The following is a 22422-nucleotide window of genomic DNA, read 5'->3' on the forward strand; positions in this document are numbered from 1 at the left end:
TTGCAGTTATTAAGTGAATCCTGCTCGGAGGGTTGCAAATAGTGATCGTGTGAACTCAGGATGCTACTGCCACTATGGTAAATGCATGCCAGTTACCATGCACCCGAACTCTGATCAGGTGACCATGTGAATGCTACGGCAGTCATTAAGTGTGAAGATCAAGTATATCACATTTTTCAGTGCCATTATAACTTTGGTCACGAAACAAATGACTAAGTTGAAAACTACCTATAATGCATTAATTAGGGTTAGAGTTATAGCCTCCAATGCTCATATTCCTCAATGTCCTTGATGGACTGACTTAGAATTAAGGGAACTTACCATTTCTCAGAAGCAAGGATAGAGAAAATACAAAATACAGTAGATAGGATAAAATACATCTTAAGTTAGAGGGTGTCCTGACAGCATTATGATCAAATTAAATATTAAATTTTCCATTATTAGAAATTAGCCCTCATGAGGTCCAAACTGAAGAAAAAGTCATATTTATTTATATTTCCTATTTCTAAAATGCCCATCTCCCTCAGAGAATTTGAAATTAGAATTTGGAACTAATTATCACCCAGAGATCTTTCAGCATGCACTTGAGCTATCTTCTGTACTATATTGTTCGTAATATAAAATTGGCTCCCATAGGTAGGGTTGCCACCTAGTGGATAGAAACTTCTGTCATTATCCAAATTCACCAACCCAGTAAGAAAATTTTCACTGAAATCCTAAATACACTGCCAAGAACTAATCCCACTAAGCTTCAGTGTTTTACTTAGAGTTGGGGGGTTTTCTGGAACGCTAACAAGTAACTCATTTTGCAACATTAGATGTAACATATAGGATCAGTTTATAAAACTATTATAGGCTTTTATAACATGTAAGTTAAAAATAAGGCAAGCTGGGCCATTGTATAATTTGTATTTTAAAAAATCAATTTTTATTAGTTCTCAGAATCTTTTCAGACCCATGGAAAATAAAATGAATGAAAAGTGCCCAACTCAATTTAAATATTAGAAATACTATCCTTTTACTTAAAAGCTTATTTTGAATAGCAAGTAATCTTTTTTCAGTATTTAAAACTTGAGGTTGTTATCCATAATGTAATTTGAGTTTCAGTGAAATGATAATGCTTGATAGTATCTGGTCTGACTAAACTGTGACTCTGAGGTTCAAGATAATACATGGTTGCTAACTGAATGGATGGGAATCATTTTTGGATAAACATGGATTTTCTTAAATTAATTTCCCTTGTTTTTTAAAGTCAACTCAATCCAAATAATATTTTTGAACAATCTACATACAACTTTGGGGTTATTTAATAGTTGAGTAAAAACATATGAAAGGTATTCGTGTATTACCAGATGGACACAAAAACAACCCTACTTAATGTTTTAGGACTGAAATACAAATGATCCTAACATTCAGAAATAAAAATGAACCCAATGAAATATGTGGAACTTCATACAAAATTGTTCAGTTTCATCACTATTTGCTTTCATGCCTTCTTTACGTAGCTTAACAGTTCTTCTTTATTCATTTGGTAATCACTTTTTTTCCACTGATCACGTAATTGTTGCAGGAGGGGCCCAATGTCTTTTCCTGATGAGATTCCCATTTGTCTTAAGTCATGACCAGTTACAGGAAAAGAGGGTAAAGACCACTCTTGCATTTGTTTCAGAAGTTCTTCTTCTCCTTGGTACTTCAGAAGTTCATGGATTCTAGATGTTGCAGAAGACTCCCTTGCCTTCACAAATACAAGAAAATGAGAAATCTGAGCACCAAGCATTCATGGTCAAGTCATTATTTTTAGACACAAAACACTTCAAAACCAGATCAATCCTCAATCTTCTTAAAGTTCAAGCTTTACTTGGCACCATTTTGAAAAACTAAGTACAGAATTTCTATTTTTTTATGGTGCTTATACATTAAATGCTCTGTTTGTGGCTACATAAAAAGGGGAACCCAGTCTGTATTTAAGGAGTCAGCATTCATGCTCTCAAAGTCTTCTTCCTAACTCCCGGTTTATGTATCTGAGATGAATTAATGAGGAGAAAGATGGCTCCCAACAGATCAAATAAAAAGCTGAACAAAAATTGAGAATTATCCAGAAGAGATTTAATGTACTTACATCTAAAAGGAAATCCTGGTACGGTTTAAGAGGCATTGAAGTATCAGAAGCTTTGGTCAAGTCTCTCCTGTGCTTCAACAGAAATAGTCCAAGGTTTTTTTCATCTTTTGATAGTTTCAGTCTTAAATCCAGTTTTGAAAGATCACACGGAACCTTTAACAATGACGTTAGAATGGTCATTGGTTTGGGAAAGAGATTCTGAACATTTTTACAGACTGTGTCAAACTCCTGTAAGTTCCCATTAACAGGTAATCCTGAGGGGATACATATAAAGAAGGGTTTTGAGAATAAGATAACTTAACTGTTAGAAAGCGACAAGAAATCAACTAACATTACTAACAAAGCAGTGTGTGGAATTGCTAGACAAGCAGAATGGCTAACAGTATCATTACAAATAATGGCAAAATCAAAACTCTAGGGCCCTGCCACTATAGAACCAATGTAGAAGAGAGCTGCAGATTCAAGGCTTTTTAGATCTAGCAAGCAACAGTAGTGTCCTAATGCTCTAACTTGGCAAAGTTGTGTGGACTTCAACTCCCAGAATTCCCCAGATAGCATGTCCACACTGTCCTAAGTAATGCAGGGATTAAACTCATTTCAGCAGTTAATATGCCCTTCTCAAATCTGGGAGCCCTGCAATTTTGAGATTTCAGTTTCTAAAATTCTCAAGCCAGGTTTACTGAGGAACTCAAAGATCTTGAAGGACAATTACTATGCCCCTGTTATTGAAAAATAGAAGATGTAACTGGTTACTCAAGGATATGTCACTCAAATATTATTCTCTATCTCTCTATGGAGATTCTCAATTATCGAGGTAATGGTTGTCCCAAATAAAATCCCCACCCAGTCAGTTAGAACTGAAAAAGCTTCTTAGATGAGAAGTGAACCATTTTCAAAGAAAAGAAAAATACCAAGAAAGTCCAGTTGTCTTTTGGAAAAAAGCACATTTGGGATATTATCTACCTCCAATATTCACATCTGTATAGGAATTAACATCTATTAAGTTTTTTACCTAAATAATCAGTTACTGTAAGTTCATACATCAGATGAATGAGTTGATTTGCATATTTTCCAACAAGAATTTTTTTCAATTCCGTCCAAATCCTTTCGCCAGATATTCCAGCCAAACCTTTGGCATTTTCTTTGATGGCTTCCAAAGTTGGGGCATCATGGTCATCAGGCTTTTCAGCTATCCTCCCATAAAATCTAAGGAAAAGAATTTCAGTCTGATAATCTCCAGTTAATGGAATTTATTTAATGAAAATTAAATGAATGAAAAATTAAAAATTCATTTAATAGAATTATAGGCATCACATTACCAACCCCACTATTTGCAACTTCATTTTCAAGAATTTTGGAACTGGATAGGATGGCAGAATAATATACCAGTATATGCCAAAGTGTTCCCACTCAAGCAAAATTCACACTACATTAAGTCAATATGGTCACTGTAAGGACTTGGAATAAAATTGTTTTTATAAATATGGTGGAAATATATTCAGGCAAACTGTGCACCAAAGTGGAAAGGGAAGAGATTTGAAGTCCAAATGCCACTAATACTGAGTACCAAGAAGTCACAATTCTGTTGGTGCTCTCCAAGTGAAGTGTAATTAAGGAATAAACAAAAGAGCCTTTAGTTCTCTGCAAACTGGCCTGTGCCCTTATCATGTAGAAATATAAAGCTATTTACCGGAAATAGCGTAGAATTCGTAAAAAATCTTCTTTTATTCTCTGGTTGGCTTCTCCTACAAATCTGATCTTCTTGTTCTTTAAGTCATCGTAACCACTGAAGTAATCATAAAGAGTGCCATCCAAACCTATCAAACAAGTGAAACATATTTTAACAGAAATGACCGTATTTTTCAGAGTATAAGATGTACCTTTCCCCCCAAAAAATGGGGTGAAAATTTAGGTGTGTCTTATACACCGAATGTAGCCACGCCCACCCACTGGCCCCCACCCTTTGGCCTCTGCCTCGCAGCAGTTACCTCCTTGCAAGCAAACAGCAAGAAAAACAGCTCTTTTCAGCTTCAGCACAGCCTAATTAGCACAAGTTGATTGGATGGGCCTCCTGACTCTCAGCTGATTTGCTCTCAGCTGTTTTGCACAGCGCTCTGCTGCTTGCTGCAAAGAGGTAAATTGCTGGAGCAGATTTTTTTTTCCTTGAGCTAATTAAGCTATGCTGAAAATGAAAATGAAAGTAAAGCAGGCTGTTTGCTGCAACGAGGCAAAATTGCTCAGAGGCAGAGGGAGATTTCTTTTTCTTCTTTTCCTCACCAAAAAAGGTAGGTGCGTCTTATATTGCGGTGCGTCTTAACTCCAAAAATACAGTACTTAGAACTTCATTTAAAATGGCACTTTCTGAAACTCCATCTTTAGCATTTGAACAAGGCCAGAGCAAGATTACCACCAATCATGGTAGATGGTAGGGTGAATCATTCACTTTAGAAGGCCAAAATTAAAAAATATTAGGCACTAATTTTATATTAAGTTCTGAACTAAGCTTTTCGTTCCAGGAACTTAAGACATAAACAAGTGAGATGATTTTCCAGTTAGCTTCCAACTCCTATTTAGGCCTAAACCTAGAACCACTAGAGATAAAGTTGAAATAGGAGGACCCACCATGCCATCTTTTAAAATGGAAAAATAGCTTACCTAGGAACATTGAATTGATGGTGAGATCTCTTCTTGCTGCATCTTTTTCCCAGTCAGTTGTGAATTCTACTTCTGCATGTCTCCCATCAGTATGCAAATCAATTCTCAGTGTGGTAATTTCAAAGTTCTCATCATGGAGCTGCAGCAAAAAAACAACACCTCATTTGGCTATCAGAATCCCTTTTAAAGCCTCTTATTAGATGGATAGAATGCAATTTTGGAAAAAAAAAAATCCATACATCCATTTTGTTTCCTGCATGAAAACATTCCTTTGCCTGTTTCCCCCCCCCTTTTTTTTCTCCTTTTATAGCTTATAATTGAGGATGGGGGTTTATTGGGTTTTGTATTGGGAGTTTTATTTCCGTACGCCACCTGGAATTACTTTGAGTCAGTTGGGTAGCCATATAACTTTTTTAAATAAATAACAGACAACACTTCTTTTTACAGTATTTCCCTTCATCCAATCACCCCTCAAGTCTGTCTCCATTTGCCCCAATGCCCTATCTGGAATTTCTTCCCACTCAGCATTCAAGCTAATTGTCTTCATCTTTTTTCCACTCAAGTACATTTCTTATTCTTCAAATTTATAACTTTTAAAAATAGTTATAAATGTCATAGAATGCCAAAAACATGTACTGCATAATGCTTTGATTATTGTTTTGGGTTAAATCAGCTTCTAATTTGTAGGACTGGAGACAATGACTTAGCCACAACTGGACTCAGAGGCATTTCATCCTATCCCATGGGTCTCAACTTCCTGTAGTTTGGGTATAGTGTTCTAGGTCTTTCTTCTCCAAAATGGCATTTTCTGGCAATTCCCAGACATCGTGGTGAAAAAATATAGTGACCAGCCATTGGGAGGGTGGCAGTTCCAAGACATGTGATAGTAGAGCTATCTTTCATGGCAAGCAAGTATCATCAGAGAGTCTGATGATATTGTCATGTTCTGCATACAGCCCACTTCTCTTTCTTTATTTTCTAATATTCTCCAACATTTGCTGATATTATAGTCAGCCAGCAATGAGTGGGCTTATGGGAAAGGGAAAAGAAGGTTGCCTCATTGCAACAATGTCTATATTTTTCTATTTATGAATAACAAAAAGCAAACCTAAAGTATATTTGCTAGCTTTCAAGCTCAACATGAGGACAATTTAGACTTTATTTTTTTATAACCTTAGGAATATAAATCTATAGAAGCTCCTCTTCTTCCAAAATACCTTTTCTATCTATTTTAAAAGTTTTAAGTTTGCAAAATCCCTTTACCCTAGCAGTGATGGTTCCATGTTTTTCTCCTCTGTTGTTGATCATACGGACTCCCATGGTCTGGAACATTTCTTTCATCTGATTAGGAGTTGCAGTAGTGGCAAAATCGACATCTTGTGGTTTTATTCCACTGAGTAAATCCCTTACAGCACCTCCTGCTATTCTTAGTTCATAATTTTCTTTATCAAATATTTCTGTAAGTAGAAATGGGGAAAAATGTAAAGAGAAAAAAAGTCTGAAGACGACAAAATGGACAGTCCCACTAACTCTACTAGTAAAAATGGTACATGAAATTACCATTTAGAAATTATAGCATGATGGCTTTTGATTTATGTGGAATTCCTCATGCTAGATTTGCCCAAGATAATGCTTTAAACCTAACTTTTAATTCTCAATTTAATTTTGTAAATTTAATAGAATGGTGCCTCATTGGCTCAGTTACAAAATATGTTATTTATACATTATTTGGTTATCTTTTGGCCTGTGTGTGCATGCACTCATGCAGATGTGCCCCATCCTGAACAAGACATTTGCTCATAGATGGAGAAAATTTAAATCATAGTTTAGCTTTTTAAAAATCTCTTATTTCTGTGCTGTAACTTAAAAAAGAATATCATTGAAGATTTTTTTCTTCTTTTCAAAAAGTCATGTGCATTAGACCACATGCAGAGTAGTCTTGATCAGGATTAAGACCAATCAAATACTACAGAAGTGGTCCATATTTTCACTTGTATCACTGAAGCATAAAATGACAGTAAGTGTCAGGTCTTCCCATATTTCTAATATTGATACAAACATGTGCTTGGTATGTCTGATATTACTTAGGCAGACACATCCTAACAAATCACAAAAGCAGCCAAATAATCCAAATCATGTTGTAAAATGAAACACTTCATGTAAATTATATGTCTGGATTAAGCATTTTAAAAATATCTCTCCAAATTTACCTCAGCAAAAGTCTGGAAAAATCTCAGTTTAACAGAAATCAAATAAATGTAGTTCAATATAACGTCTACAAGTAGCATGACACTGCATTGGAAACAGTGTCCAAATGTTTGATATACCCATCTCTCAGATATGAATGAAAAGGATTAAATAATGAATAATGCAACTGAAAAGTCAGCAGGAGTGGTTTGCAGTCCTGCAATGAAATTTACATTTAATTCTTAAAAATCTCAATCTGTTTTGATAGTTTGCGAGAGAAATGTGTATGTCTTGGTGGCCCATGGATAAGTACTTTTTGGGAAACTGTGTTTAAAATGCATGAGAAAGTCATTCAGATACTATTGTAGACCAGTGTTTCTCAACCTCTTTTAAGGTAAGACAACACATGTCTACTTTAAGACATGTGGACTTCAACTCCCAGAATTCTCCAGTGAGCATCCACATGCAGAGGTTGAAAAACACTATTGTAGAGCCTTTTGAACACAGCTGTTAAAAGAAATCTGACTGTTATAATTCCAATGCAAAAGAGAGTAATCTACTAGTTTACGTTGGTATCTTGGTATGCACCAGCATGAGATATTTTATTGCTGAAGTTACTACTGGAATAAAATAATTACTATTCATAGCGAAACAGAAGCACTAATAGTATTAAATCACAAGTTCTTGTTCATTACTGTTTTCACAATTTATCAGGAATTCTACTACTAAACAGGGCTGAGAAACCAGCCTTCCCCCAGGTATTGCAGAAGTATATCACCAAGAAGAAATAAACCAATCTAATAATAATTACAGAGTTGGAAGGGACTTTGGAGGTCTTCTAGCCCAACCCCCTGCTCAGGGCGTTCTGCTCAGGCAGAAAACCCTATACCATTTCAGACAAATTGGTTGCCCAATCACTTCTTTAAAACCTCCAGTATTGAAGCAGCTACGACATCTGGAGGCAAGTTGTTTCACTGATTAATTGTTCTAACAGTCAGGAAATTTCTCCTTAGTTCTAGGTTGCTTCTCTCCTTGATTAGTTTCCACCCATTGCTTCTTTTCCTGCCTTCAGGGGCTTTGGAGAATAGCTTGACTCCTTCTTTGTGGCAACCCCTGAGATACTGGAACACTATCATGTCACCCCTAGTTCTTCTTTTCATTAAAGTAGACATACCCAATAACGGTAAGGGATACTCGGAGTAGATGTTCAAGCAAACATTCTTGATTGTAGGAAATAAAGTAGTTTGATGTCTGGAACACTCTACCTGATCCTGTTGTTAGTCTCTCTAGTACCTTTTACCTTAAACTGTCTACCGTGGACCTTTCATGTTTTTTAAAAGGTCCCTAAGGGAGCGTGCATAAGTGCACCAGCGTGCCTACTGTCCCTGTCCTACTGTCCCCATTTATATGTAATCATTCTATGTGTTTATGGCTATGTTTTGCTTATTTATATCCTTTTATTTGTGCCAATTCTTTTTTCATGTGTCTATGTCTATACTGTTACTTGTTTCCATGTACTTGTTGACAAATAAATAAACAAATAAACAGCTGGAGGGCCACAGGTTCTCAGTCCCAGCTCAGGTCCCAAGCCAACGAAGCACCTATACCTGCAATGCCTTTCAGTCCTGGCGTGAACAGGGACTGGAAGTCGGATGACTCTATCTTCATGGTTCTGAAATTCCGACAAAAGCTCGCAAGCCCTACTCTGTTGCGGGGAGCAAGGATTTCAGCTGCTTTACAGCCCAGAAGAACGAAATGACTCCACATCTTTAAAAAAACACACACACACACACACACAACGAAACGAAACCACGAGTTAATGAACACGCAAGGAAAGCATGGTGCAAACAGCCCCAGAGGCCCGGCAGACAACCGGGAAATACAGCACAATTACGTGGGTGTCCCGCCGGTGGGGACAAAGCCCTTTTGCACAGCTAGGAACGGCATTCGCAAAAGTGGAGTGAGCCACCGAAAAAAAAAAACCTCACGCCAACCTCGGTTTCCGCGGCCTGCAAGGAATCCACGCACAAGCCGGGCGTTTTAGCCCCATTCCCCCCCTTTTTTTTTCTCTTCGCAAGGCCTTTGCTGGTCAACCTGCGCTGGCGACAGAAAGGGCGGTCTCACTCACCAACGAATTTGGGGGAGAGGGTGTCACCGCGGCTTAAGCATGCGGACCCAGCAGCCCCGCAGCGCCAATTGCTGCAGAAAAAACAAAAAGGAAGGGAAAGGAAGGGTGGGAGTCCCAGAAGCGCGAATAGGAGGCCGGCGCTACAACGGAGTAACTCCTCCTCGTCCTCGGCGTCCTTCGTACTCGTGGGCGGCGCTATTATCCGTCTGGAGGCCAGCCCGAGACCGCGAAGCTTTACTCGGCAGCTGTGCGCGCTTTTTTAAAGCGGGCTGTCGGATTCTCCGCCGCCTTGTGGAGTAACTTCGACTATTGCTGTGCGGGGCTTTTCTAGGGCTTTCGCTCCCAAGTGAGGCCTTTTGCGTTCAAAGGCTTTTCTCTGGCATAAAAAGGGCTCCCTAAATTGATATTTTGCTTGTGTCTGAAAGACAAACAAACAAGGACTCCAGTCGTTATCTTTAAGGCTATCTTTATCTTTAATATATGTATATTCTTTCTTTCTTTCTTTCTTTCTTTCTTTCTTTCTTTCTTTCTTTCTTTCTTTCCTTCTTCCTTCCTTTCTCTCTTTCTCTTTTATTTCTCTTTCTCTCTCTCTCTCTCCTTCCTTTCCTTCCTTCCTTCCTTCCTTCCTTCCTTCCTTCCTTCCTTCCTTCCTTCCTTCCTTCCTCTCTTTCTTTCTCTTTCTTTCTCTCTGTTTTTCTTTCTCTCTCCTTCCTTCCTTCCTTCCTTCCTTCCTTCCTTCCTTCCTTCCTTCCTTCCTTCCTTCCTTCCTTCCTTCCTTCCTTCCTTCCTTACTCCTCTCTCTCTCTCCTTCCTTCCTTCCTTCCTTTTTTTGTCATGTTTATGTAGTGTATATTAAAGGGGTGGTGACCCTTTGAGAGCTGTATGTAACAACATTCCATTTTAATGTATGCTGATTAGTGTATATTTAAACTGACAATAAAGTTAGTCTAAGTCTTGGTCCACAAAATGTGATGAGCCGTGTGTGCTTTCCCCTACTTTGTTAAGGATAACTGTGGCTAGTTAGGTTTCCATAATATGGTAAGCTAAAAATCACAGTTTACATTGGAAAGGCTGGATCCACATAATAGGTTTTATTGGTTCAGTGAGATGTGTGAATCCCACTAAACCCTCTCAGTGGAACTGAGGAGGCCCTGGTCTCTTCCATGCAAGTGTATGCAGGATATTTGATAGGAAAGCAAAATTTGGTTTATTTTCCTAAATTCTGCTACTAGTTGCCTAGCTTTTTGCAGCCTAAATCTAGTTGTCCTGTAGGGTTTAAGATAATACTGTCTGAACACCCTCTTCCCCATGGGAAAACTGGGAGAAGGTACTGGGACCTTTGACATGCAGCTTAGGGGTCCCTTGAACCTTATATCCCATGTAATTATTTCCCTTTTGAGACTGGCTGGGTTTGCACAAACCACAAATTGGCAGGCAGCAACTAGAGCAGGGATGTCAAACTCTCTTTCATTGAGGGCCATATCAGGGTTGTGGTTTACCTCTGAGGATTGGGTGGGCATGGCCAATTCAGCATCGCTCACATTGGGGGCACTGGTGGTTGCCCTGGCAGGGCTGGGGGATCCATTGTCTCCAGTGCATGCCAGAGGGCGTGCACTCCTTGCTGGCTCCAGGGTGATCTAGGGGATCTATGCCTGACCGCGTTCCAGCCCAGATGACCACCACCAAGTTGTAGATCAGCACCCAGCTGGCCTGGCTTGGGACCGAGGCACCGGGGGCTGGTCCTTTGCTGTTTCCAGGGCAGCCCCACAGGCCAGATCTAACCACATCACGTTTGGCCTGTAGGCCTTGAGTTTGACTCCCCTAAACTAGAGCGTTATAGGATTCCATGTGTCAATTGTGCCAGAGTTTGCAATCAAATGGGGTGTACTTTGTGTTCTGCCAAGGACAAAATTTAGTAGGTGACCACTGAGATACTGTGGTATTATTCTACTGTTGGTATTATTTTCATTCCCCTTTGTGATTTCACTAGGATAAATGAAAGCTAGTTTTATTACTTCAGTCTATAAGAAATGTTAGTATCTTTTGATTTCTGTACCAAAATAGCTTCTGGCTCCTTTAGACCAGACCAGACCAGACCAGACCAGAACAGAACAGAACAGAACAGAACAAGAAAGTTGGAAGGGACCTTGGAGGTCTTCTAGTCCAACCCTGTGCTTTGGCAGGAAATCCTATACCAGTGATGGCTAACCTTTTCCGGACCGAGTGCCTAAAGCGCACACGCGTGGGTGTGAATGCAATCACGTGTGCCCAAACCCCCAAAATGCAATGCGTCCCCCACACAAAGCCTGACCTTCCCCATACATGCGTGTGCGCCCCCCCCCAGACATCAGGGCTCTGGTGAGTTGCCCCCGGTTCGCATCAGTTCTATAGAACCGGTAGTAAAACTGGCAGGAGGCACTGCCCACTGACCCCGACGTCACCAAAATGCTTCTGCGCATGCGTAGAAGAGTGTGCATGCGAGCAAAGCATGTGCGCGTGTGCGGCCCCGTTGCGAACTGGTAGTAAAGGTAAGTAGACCCCACCCCTGCATCAGCCCCCCCGCATGTCCGCCACCCACCCACCTGTGCCCCATCCCCCCACACATGCGTGCGCACCACATGCACACACCGCCCCCCACACATGCACGGCAGAGACCCAAAGTCCAGCTGGCTGGTGTGAGGCGCACACACACGTGCATACACAGTGGAGCTGAATTGGGGCAACAGATTGCGTGCCATCAGAGAGGGCCCTGCATGCCACCTCTGGCACGCGTGCCATAGGTTTGCCATCATGGCCCTATACCATTTCAGACAAATGGTTGTCCAGTCTCTTATTAAAGATTTCCAGTGTTGGAGCATTCACAACTTGTGGAGGAAGTTATTAGGCTATGATTTGAGTATGTGAACTCTACATAAATACATGCCAGTGTGTTCACTGGACCCAACTATATATTTCAGAGGTTAAGGCTGAAAAAAAATGAACCCAAAATAAATGATCTTGAGAGTAGGTCAAAGAGCTTTACTGTCTTTGAAGAAAAATTGATTTAATATACTCCTACTTGTAGTTCTATAATGAAATTAATCTTCATTTGAATAAGATAAATTAGGTCATTCAGTGCCAGATTCCTTGCTAATAGGCTTCTTTTTGGAAGCATATAAGTATGATCTCAATATAGATACCAATTGCAACATTTTTTTCTTGGTGCTAGAAATATATATGGTCAAGAAAGTCTTAATATTCATATAATGTATGTAACATTTCTCAACCTTGGCAGCTTTAAGATAGCTGTACTTCAAGTCCTAGAATTCCCCAGCCAGACTGCCTGGTGAATTCTGGGAATTGAAGCCTGCACATCTTTTGAGATGCCAATGGTTCAGAAATAGTTGGATAAGGATTGTTTTGGATTTTGTATAACAGCTGTGAGTAGAAACAGCATAGCAATGCACTTTATCAGTAAGGTGATCAAAATGTCACAAATATATGCTTATGAGTCAAGCAACGAAAAATTGGTAACATAAAATAATAATGTAAAATATTCAGTTATTTTTATTATTGATTACTAACAATAATTCTTGATGTTGCATTATTTGTCTAGGGTCCCTATTTTGTTTTGTTTGATTTTTCCTGTTTATAAGGCTATTATAGTCTGAGCTGTCACATCTGTTCTGATGTTTTTATATTTTTTTTTCATTTCATATGGTACCCAGTGTCCATTGGGTAATAAATTCAAATATACTGCTCAAAAAAATAAAAGGAACACAAGCAGAAGACATCTGAGATCTGAATGAATGAAATAGCCTTATTAAATACTTTGTTCTTTACATACAGTAGTTTATACACTGCTCAAACAACTAAAGGGAACACAAAACTACTGTATGTAACATATGTATGTATGTATGTATGTATGTATGTATGTATGTATGTATGTATGGCTAAGACACTGAGCTTATCGATCAGAAAGGTCGGCAGTTCGGCGGTTCAAATCCCTAGTACAGGTCTCCTGCGTGAGCAGGAGTCCCTTCTAACTCTGTTACTGTTACAACAACATTACACAAGTTATATGTCATAATTTGCAAAAAACTTACATGCAAAGCTTATATATGTATAGAAATAGTGCAGCACTGAATCATGTAAGAAATCTGGCAGAGACTGTAAGTCATAGGCAAGGAACATGTTGCCCTCCAGCTATTCTGCAACAGCCACCACCATCTCTTCCTGTTATGCTTATACTGGCTGTGTCTATTGTAAACCATAATTCATCAACATCTAAAATTTCCCCGGTTGTTCATCTGGACTGCAAGGGAGAAAGGCCCTAGGTTGGTAGCATCTTCTATGCAAAAGATATTGCATTATATTTCCACATAGCACTTCTTGGAAGAATTGTTTTGTAAATCTTTTATCACTTCACTACCTGTTATATTGGCTTGATGTATCAATGCCACCATGTTCCATGATTGCCAAGGTTATGATAAGCAACCATATTCAGGGGATGAAGGTTAAGATTCCTATTGTCAGTATTTATCTCCTTGGATTACTGAATTTCATCTAGATGAGATGGATGGCACATAAATTTTTCCCATGGTCTGATTACCATATAGATGCGTTTGGGCCCCCTATAGGATTATTCCTTTCCTCTTAATTCCATTTCTATTTTACATAAATGTCTAATCCAGTCAGTTTTCCAACACGATATATACATGCTTTCTCTATGTCTACATAATGGAACATTTGGCTTGTCTAAGCAGAATTGATATTAAAACTAAGCAAAAGGTCATATTTGTGGGATGGGGAAAGAGTAGGGGGCTCCTCACTAACACTGTGAGGTAATCCTGTGTCTCCTCCCATAGTCACCATGTTAATTAAGGAGTTTTCTTCTCTTTTGCAAGTCAACAATATGCAATATTAGGGTTTTAGGGAAGGTAAAGAGTTTTTGTAGACTTCATTAGATTGGGTTTATACCACAGATATCAAACTTGATCGTGTCACGTCATATCATGTGACGTATCACAACCTTTTTTGCTTTTCCAGAGCCGGGGTGAGCATGGCCTGCATGTAATGCATCCGGCCTGCGGGCCACCAGTTTGACATCCCTGATTTATACTGAACCTGCAAAGAACCCTCATCATTGTTATCTGCAAAATCTGCATGTGGATTATTCTAGTTTATAGCAGGACAATTTTCCAAAGAGAAGCCTCTGATAAATGATGATGTGTGAATGTTTCTGGATTGCCTCTTGATGTTATTACTATGGCTTTTCAGTGAGGAATGGGATCTCAGCTCTCCATGAGTGTTTGTAATTAGAATTGCTTTGACAAATATTGAGTACAACCCACTGTGTAATGCATTTTCACAATTCAGTTTATAGCACAAATGAGAAATATTTCAAGCACTTTCTGTAAGTTTTTGAAATCAAGGTGCCATGGAACCTTACTGAAAACAGTAAGAATGCAAGCAACATATTCACAGAGACAAGAATCTTTACAAATAACAGGATATTTATTACCAATAACTTTAAAAAAGATTACATCTGCTAGATCACTGATAAATATCATTTACACTGGGGAGAAAAACTACATAGGCTTTTTTTCTTTTTTCATTCTTTTGTGGGTTTTTTTGTTTTGTTTTTGTTTTTACATAGAAGTAACCATATCAAACAAAGAAAGGAACACAGCTTGAAATACTGACAATATTTCTCTGATTAACATCCCTAACTTACACAAGTGGAAACCTGATTATGAGTTACTTAATAAATATATTTTGAATGTTTTAAAAGTTACTTTGTATGTTTTGGAAGCAAAAGAGACAAGTTAGAGGAAAATTTAAACTATCAAGGACAAATTATAAACTTCAGTAGTATATTTTTAAAGTTGGGGAAATAATTTAAAAAGTCATTTTAATTTTAATTATTATTGTTTCATCTGAGCATAATTACAAAATATTTCCCATAGTAACAAAAATCTTTTTCTATTAATATATTTTTTTTTGCAATTTTTGACAATTATCCAGTGTTCTTGTGCATGCAGACAATTCTGCACAAGCAGATTGTAGGTGCAATACAGCAACTACATGCATTTACAAGCCACTGGATTAGTATTAACAAACTCTGCTCCAGTACTGGTTTTCCTGCAATGAATGGCAATAGCATGAAAAAAGCATTATGAAGATTTAAATTCATTTGTCAGATTTTAATTGGGGATTTATCAGCATGATAGAAGTGTAAATGTGACAGACCCTGAAAGTTAAACCTTGATATTCAGAACACCCAGAATTAAACTATTTGAAATTCAATGAGATATCTAGACATACAAATTGCTTTTAAAAAGAAAAGTAATTTTAGAGAAAAATTCTGTAGAATATTATTTATCAGACTTTTAAAATGACCCCTAGCCAAGCAAGATCCTATCAATATAGAACACAGGTAATTTATGAAATCAATCTATAAAGAACTGTAGGTTACATGTACCTGTCAAAATAAATTTATTTAGTAAAGAAAGCAGCATTTAAAGTCTTCAAGATTTCATGATTAAAATGGTGAAAATGCAGAATGTCATTCATTTATTTAAATAAAAGATTAACATAAATTGTTGAAATGATAACGTTCAGATTTTCACCACACTCAGAAACTTGTCTTTCACTATACAGTAGCAATGTCTGGCATTCATTACATTAAGAGTGATGACACTAAGAGGAATGGATGATAATTTAACGTTTGTTCAATTTTATAGAAATCAGTACATTCAGGTAAAAATCCGTGTTATGTGTTACCAAAACATTATCCGTAAAGAAAAGAATGCTATGAACTTTCACAAAACCTAAACGCATAGCATGTTTTACTTGTAGTTTATTTATCTGATTAAAAAAGGCAGTCTTGTACGTCCATAGTGGCAGGATTCATCCCATTCTGCATATATGAAAGAGATCCTGAAATATTACTATACTAATCTTTTCTCTTTTCTCTGTCTGCCTCTTTACCCTGCCCCATCCTCTAGATACCTATCCTGGTTGGCAAGGAGCATAAAATTTAGGCTTCGTTGTGGTTATCTAGCATCTAGTTATCTTTCTTCTTCAGAGGGAATTAGAGTGAACCACAATGGAAGCTTTGAGTTATAAGTGATTCTGTTTTTTTGAAGCATTGCGCATAGTGCAGCAAATTTAGGCCTGAAGGAGAAGGCAGGCTTCATCAAATACCTGTGGGAATATTTTCCATGTCCAAATAGACACACACATATACACACACACCCCTGGAAAAATGGACTGAAGCTAAAAATTCATTGTGCATTCTTGTCAACCTATACAATCAATTTGAAATCAGTTACTGACAATTATGGCCATCTGGCCTGAAACATTCCAAACTATATATTTATGCAATGATAATGTCATCAATAGCATTTCATAGCAGAGGGGGGGAAAGAAATCAGTATCTACATCATATATTAACTTTAAAAAAGTCTATAAAACACTAAATATATAATAAAAATATGCATATAAGGACATATGTAAACTGCTTTGGTAACATCGTATTACAGATGTTTTCAGTGCATTGCAGAGTTTCCAAGGAAACTTCAGACAAAGATATATTTGCTTTGAGGAAGTACTGTATAATGCCATTCCTAGAGAAGCATAAAACATTTCTTTCCAGTAGTAAGATGTACTTGAACAACAATATTACTTAGTACTGGGTGGCTTCAAAACAACTAGCTAAATGTTGCTTAGTTATATTATAAACAGGAAGTCCTTTCAGTATTTTTTGTCATAAACTTGATCTCGCTGTGAGGGAAATCATTATTGTGCTGATGGCTGACAACGTACAAGCATTTGAAGTTGAAGCTCCTGACCCCCTCGCATACGCATCTAAAGAAGAAAGAAATCAAGATGTTTTAATATATCACAGCTTAACCTGAACAAATGAATGAAACTTCTGCCTCAGATGTCATGCACACATTTCCCTACAGCTGTTTCAGATAAAATGCTTTTATGTAAAGACTTCAAAACATGCATATCATGTCTAAATAGGAAAAGATTATTTCAAGCTTCTACTGCTACCCTTTTTCATCCTAATTAAGGAACAGCTTGTACAGCTTTCCATTTTTATTTTTTTTTGGTGTGGTCATTTTCACTATCTTCATTCTATAAAGTAAAGAAAGTCTGAAGTCACTCTCTTTCGATTTCAAGGAGACATCCACATGGTTTTTCTAGCAGCATTGCGGAAAATAGTTTACTTCCACTTTTCTCTCGGAAGTAACTGCAAGGATAGATTCTTCATAACCTTTCATACATGACGTATATTTTTCATAGATCTGATGAAAATGTTTCTAGTTCACAAAGTCTTATCAATGAATTCGGGAATTTCAAAATATAACAAGACTGCTCATTGTTATGACAACAAATCTGTTGAGTAAGGAAATAGCTCAATGTGCACAATTGAATACCTTCAGAGTCTTTTGTTGGAGGCAAAAGAGGCAGTGACTATGAAGGATCCTATTTCATTTTAATTTTCTTCTGGCAGTATTATTTTAGATACGTTTTTATTTTCCCTAAAACGGGCATTATTCTATCCTTGCAGAAAAATACGCTGGTCTAATGAATAGTTTCACCTTAAAACTCAATGACAAATGAAACAAATACAGATAGCCCTTGACTTACAACAGTTCATTTAGTGACCATTTGAAGTTACAACATCATTTTAAAAAGTGGACTTATGACCATTTTTCACACTTATGACTGTTACAGCATCCTCATGATCACATGATCAAAATTCAGATGCTTGGCAACTGACTCATATTTATGACCTTTGCAATGTCGTAGGATCATGTGATCCCCTTTTATGAACTTCTGACAAGGAAAGTCAATGGGGGAGCCAGATTCACTTAACTAACTTAACAACTGCAGGAATTCATTATTGTGACAAGAAAGGTCGTAAAATGGGGCAAAATTCATTTAACAAACATCTCACTTAGCAACATAAATTTTGGGCTCAATTGTGGTCATAAATTGAGGAATACCTGTAAGACAAATTGAAATGTTGGGTTGTGTGGTGTTTCAAGAATATTTCAGTTTGTCTTTTTAGCTAAGAGGGAGGAGGGTGAGGCTTATTTCTCATGAACCCCTGCTTTAGCATTAAAATTGACATCTTCATGTTTTAAAATTGATATCTTTATGTTTTCTCTATCTTTTTGTCTTGCTGCATGATTGTAATGCCAAATGGAAAGACCAATATTAGCCATGGTAAGGCAGTAGTTATATGGAGCCGTAGTGGTGCAGTGGTTAGAATGCAGTATTGCAGCTTCCCTTCCCACAGCCGTAAGTTCAATCCTAACCGGCTCAAATGTCAGGTTCCAAATTGAACTCTGAGGCATTCCGTTTTCTCAAAGAACAAATTTATTTAGATACACCATTTTGGCAATAACTGGTGAAAAGTCAGTCCTGAAGTTTCAGGGCTTTTCACCCCAATATAAGTTTCAGTTTTTCAAGTTTCCAAAATAAACTGTCATATTGTCCAACCATAAAGGGAGCTGGTTTCTTGGTGACCTCTCTCCTCCTCCGGTCAGCCAGCTGTTAGAATGTGCCTGATTCATTGGCTAGCTATGATGTTTTGACTGAAGACTCCATCCTCCTTCAGTTCCAAACTGTGTCAAACTGAATTCAGAATCCCCAAGGATACAAACAATCCCACACCCCAATCAAATTCAGGATTGACATCAAGGTTGAGTCAGCCTTCCATCCTTCCGAGGTCAGTAAAATGAAACCCTAGACTGTTGGGGACACTATGCTAGCTCTATAAACTGCTCAGATAAGAACTATGGCATGGTATATAAGTCTAAGTGCTATTGTTATTGTTATCAGACAAGATGGCCACTGAAACTTATTTCTCTAATAAATTAGTGTATGTTACATCTCACACCAAAACCAAAAGAATGTATTTATCAGTTTCATCAACTTTATGTACTATGATTTTTAATGACACACACATATAAAATTGTAATCCAAAGTAATTATGCTTTTAATACAATAGTTGGAGCTGTTTCATAACTGTATTACTTCCAGCAAGAAGACACTGTTTTATGTTAATCCCTAACAACTAGCTTTGAAACTATGCTTCATCTATGGAACACAAAGATACTATTTTATTTTAATCCCTACCAATTGAACTCTGAAACTATGCTACATCTATGGGACACTTCTGAGTTCTCTAGAAGCCTACAGATTTATTCCAGGACAGTCTGAAGTCAAAATCTGATAAGGAGCAACATTAGTTCTAGTAGTTCAGGCATCTTTTAAGTCAGAGACATTTAGCAGTTTAAAGATATTGGAGATAAAACAGATTTTATCTCTTCAGTCAGTTCCAAAAGTAAAAAGCACAAAGTTGAAATGTATGTTTTTTAACTCATACACTTTATACTTAGGTAAACCAATACCATAAACAAAATACTCTTACTTGTTATCTTTGGAATTCGAATCTGTTCACTGCTGTTGCCATCCCCTCCATCACTGATTGGCTTTATTTCTATGATATAATCTTCATCAAAGGGCAATGAAAGCTCCACAGATGTTTTGTTTGTCTCTATAATAGACATACTGTTTTGTCTATTCCATCTATAGAACACCTGCAACATATATTTGATAAAGGGAAATTAGTGTGTAAAAAGAATTACACTGTAAAAGAAATAATTTCTTTTTCTAGGTACAAAGCATCTTATGTTCTATAATGCAAGTGACTTTTTTTATAGGAAATTATGTCTTCCTGTAGATTAGAAGAAACATCTGACACATGCTTTTATAAGCTGTTCTTATCTTCATTTAGCTTTGAGAAGTCTAAAAGGAGATATCCCTCATCTTCTTAATTTTGTAGGCTGATTAGAAGGTTGCTTCCATAGACATTTAATTAAAGTGACCCCTGAATGTTAAATGATATGACTGAATCTATAAAGGTGACTTAAAGAGGCTTGAATAACTCCCTGGACCACGTAAATGGAACTGACTGACTACTTATGGAACATAAAGAACTGTGATTAATGTATACCTAATCACCTCAGGAAGAGTAACCTCAGGTTTGAACAAAAGTGGAATTTATTAAAACAAGATAAGATGCAACATAAGGAGAACGAGATGGACTGGATGTTTCAAAGCATAAAGGATATGATACCGTTATATCCTTATAAAGAATGCCAGAATCGCCAGAAAGAACATGGTGATTATGGAATTAATGGATTGCATAGATCATAAATTGGAAAATATTATACAAAGGACAATGAGCAATGACCAAGATGCCCAGGAAAGGAAGGAGCTACCAGAAGGAATAGAGGGAAAAACAGAATTGAGGAATCAACGAAAATAAGATGAGGAGTCATCAATAAAATTAATAATGCTTGATGAATCAAACCAGGGGGGAAACATTCTAAGAAATCTACAAAGAGAACGGGAGGAGCAGGAAGATACTTGGGGAAGAAGGACAGGGGTCCAGGCTGATAATTTCAAAGCTAGACAGTGGAAGAAGGTAGGGATGGGAGAAACACTTAGATTGACTAGGCAGGATGTAAACACAGATACAGACAGAGATAAAGATTTAAGAGAAGAATATGGGAGGCAAGTTAAAAAAAGAATAAGTATTAAATATTGATGCGAACAAGAGATGATGGATAGAAAGCGGACAGGAAAAAGAAGAAAGAAAAAATCTTTTTTTTCTTTTTCTTTTCTTTTCTTATAATGGTGGCAGGAAGAGAAATTAGAACAGAGATAGGAATGTGTTCAATAAGAGATTGAGGGATTACGTGTATATATACCTTTACATGGTGAAACAAAAGTAATAATAAAATGGAAAAATTAGAGATTGAATGATGGAATTACTAAGTAAGTTTAAATAACATTGTGATTGGTAAACGTTGAGCAATTAGATAATGAAAAGAACATATTTTAATATAAACATGTGTATTAATACTAGAATTATATAGATTGGATGAAAGCAAAGAATATGAATAGAGTTATTTTGTATGTTTAAATAATATAGTGATTGGCATTAGAATAGTATATTGAAACATTGAATAATGAAACAATGAAAGATAGTATTTAAATATAAACATATTTGAAGAGTGAAATACGGGAAATATGAATAAGAACTAAGTATTAAAAATGGGAAAATTAGAGATTAAATAATGGTATTATTGAGTTTGTTTAAGTAATATGATTTACAGTGGAATAATAAAGTGAAATAATGTAATAAAATGATTTAAGAAAAGAACATATTTTAATATAAACAGGTATATTAATAGTGGAATCATATATATTGGAAGAATGTAAAGAATATGAATAGAATTAATTTACATGTTTAAATAATATTGTGATTGGTATTAGAATTGTATATTTAAATATTGAACAATGAAATAATGAAGTATACAAAGTGTATATACAAAGTGTAATACAAAGGGAATGTCTTTTAATACAATAGTGACATGAATAAAAGAATAAAGACAGAAATAAGAGAAAGGGAATATTAATAGACACATTTTTATAAAATAAGACAAGTGCAAGGTAAGAGGAAGGTTTAGAAACTGAATGGTGGTAATATGTATGTTTAAACAATATGAAATAATGAAAGATTATAATTTGATATAAATGTGTATAACTACTAGAAATATATAAGTTGGATGAATGTGATAACTATGATCAATAGTACTACTTATCTGTACTGTAATGGCACCCAGGTGTCACACTGTTCACACATTGATATGTATATGTAATATAAAATAAAAAACTTGATAAAAAAAAATAGAAGGTTGCTTCCATGACACAAAGTGGAGACTAGTTTAGGCAACTTTATTTTGTAGGATTTGTACTTGCTGCACAAACTACCAAGTACTAATTCCTGTTTTTGAATAATATTTTCATGCCACTGAGACATAAGGAAAACATTTTGCTAGGGGCCCACTACGTTCCTAGATATATTTAGTGGCGATTATTTTAATAAGGGACATGACGGCAACACTAGCCTTGTTTGGAAGGCTGGCCATGCGACTTAAGTATCACATGATGGAGTAAACTTCTGTTACTTGCCCCAACTTCTGCCAAACTAGCAGTTCAAAAAGCATGTGAATGCAAGTAGATAAATAGGAACCACTTTGGTGGGAAGATAACTGCATTCTGCGTGTCCTTGGTACATAGTCATGCCAGCCACAGAAATGTCTGGCTCTTTGGCTGTGAATCAGAGATGAGCACCGACTCCTAGAATCGGACATGACTGGACAGGTGAAATCTTTAGCTTTTATCATTTTAAAATTATTTAATTAGAAAGTTAGTAATGGACATAAGGATTACAGCTCAAGTGAACTAACTCATTGCG

General features: G+C 36.9%; 2 protein-coding genes across 5 annotated transcripts in view; both read right to left on the reverse strand.

Annotated features, from left to right (window-relative positions):
• Positions 1–905: 905 nt before the first annotated feature.
• On the reverse strand, positions 906–9453 carry TRNT1 (tRNA nucleotidyl transferase 1). Its single transcript, XM_034404459.3, has 8 exons — positions 9090–9453; positions 8569–8728; positions 6038–6231; positions 4775–4913; positions 3810–3936; positions 3132–3325; positions 2120–2373; positions 906–1735 (listed from the first exon to the last, which is right to left on the reverse strand). The coding sequence occupies exons 2-8, from the start codon at positions 8726–8728 to the stop codon at positions 1487–1489; spliced, it is 1317 nt and encodes a 438-aa protein (XP_034260350.2). The 5' UTR covers positions 9090–9453; the 3' UTR covers positions 906–1486.
• A 5113-nt stretch (positions 9454–14566) lies between these two features.
• The window catches only part of LOC117656314 (contactin-4), a 556506-nt gene continuing 548650 nt past the window's right edge, over positions 14567–22422 (reverse strand). For all 4 annotated transcript variants that reach the window (XM_087887915.1, XM_087887914.1, XM_087887913.1 and 1 more), the window contains 2 exons: positions 19525–19693; positions 14567–16940 (listed from right to left, as the gene is read on the reverse strand). In XM_087887915.1, the coding sequence (XP_087744041.1) occupies positions 16840–16940; positions 19525–19693 (270 nt within the window). In that variant the 3' untranslated portion in view covers positions 14567–16839. The remainder of the gene's footprint in view (positions 16941–19524; positions 19694–22422) is intronic.

The sequence above is a fragment of the Pantherophis guttatus genome, chromosome 2 (assembly GCF_059756535.1).
Source record: "Pantherophis guttatus breed Tessera chromosome 2, ASM5975653v1, whole genome shotgun sequence".
In the NCBI taxonomy this organism is placed as follows: Eukaryota; Metazoa; Chordata; class Lepidosauria; order Squamata; family Colubridae; genus Pantherophis; species Pantherophis guttatus.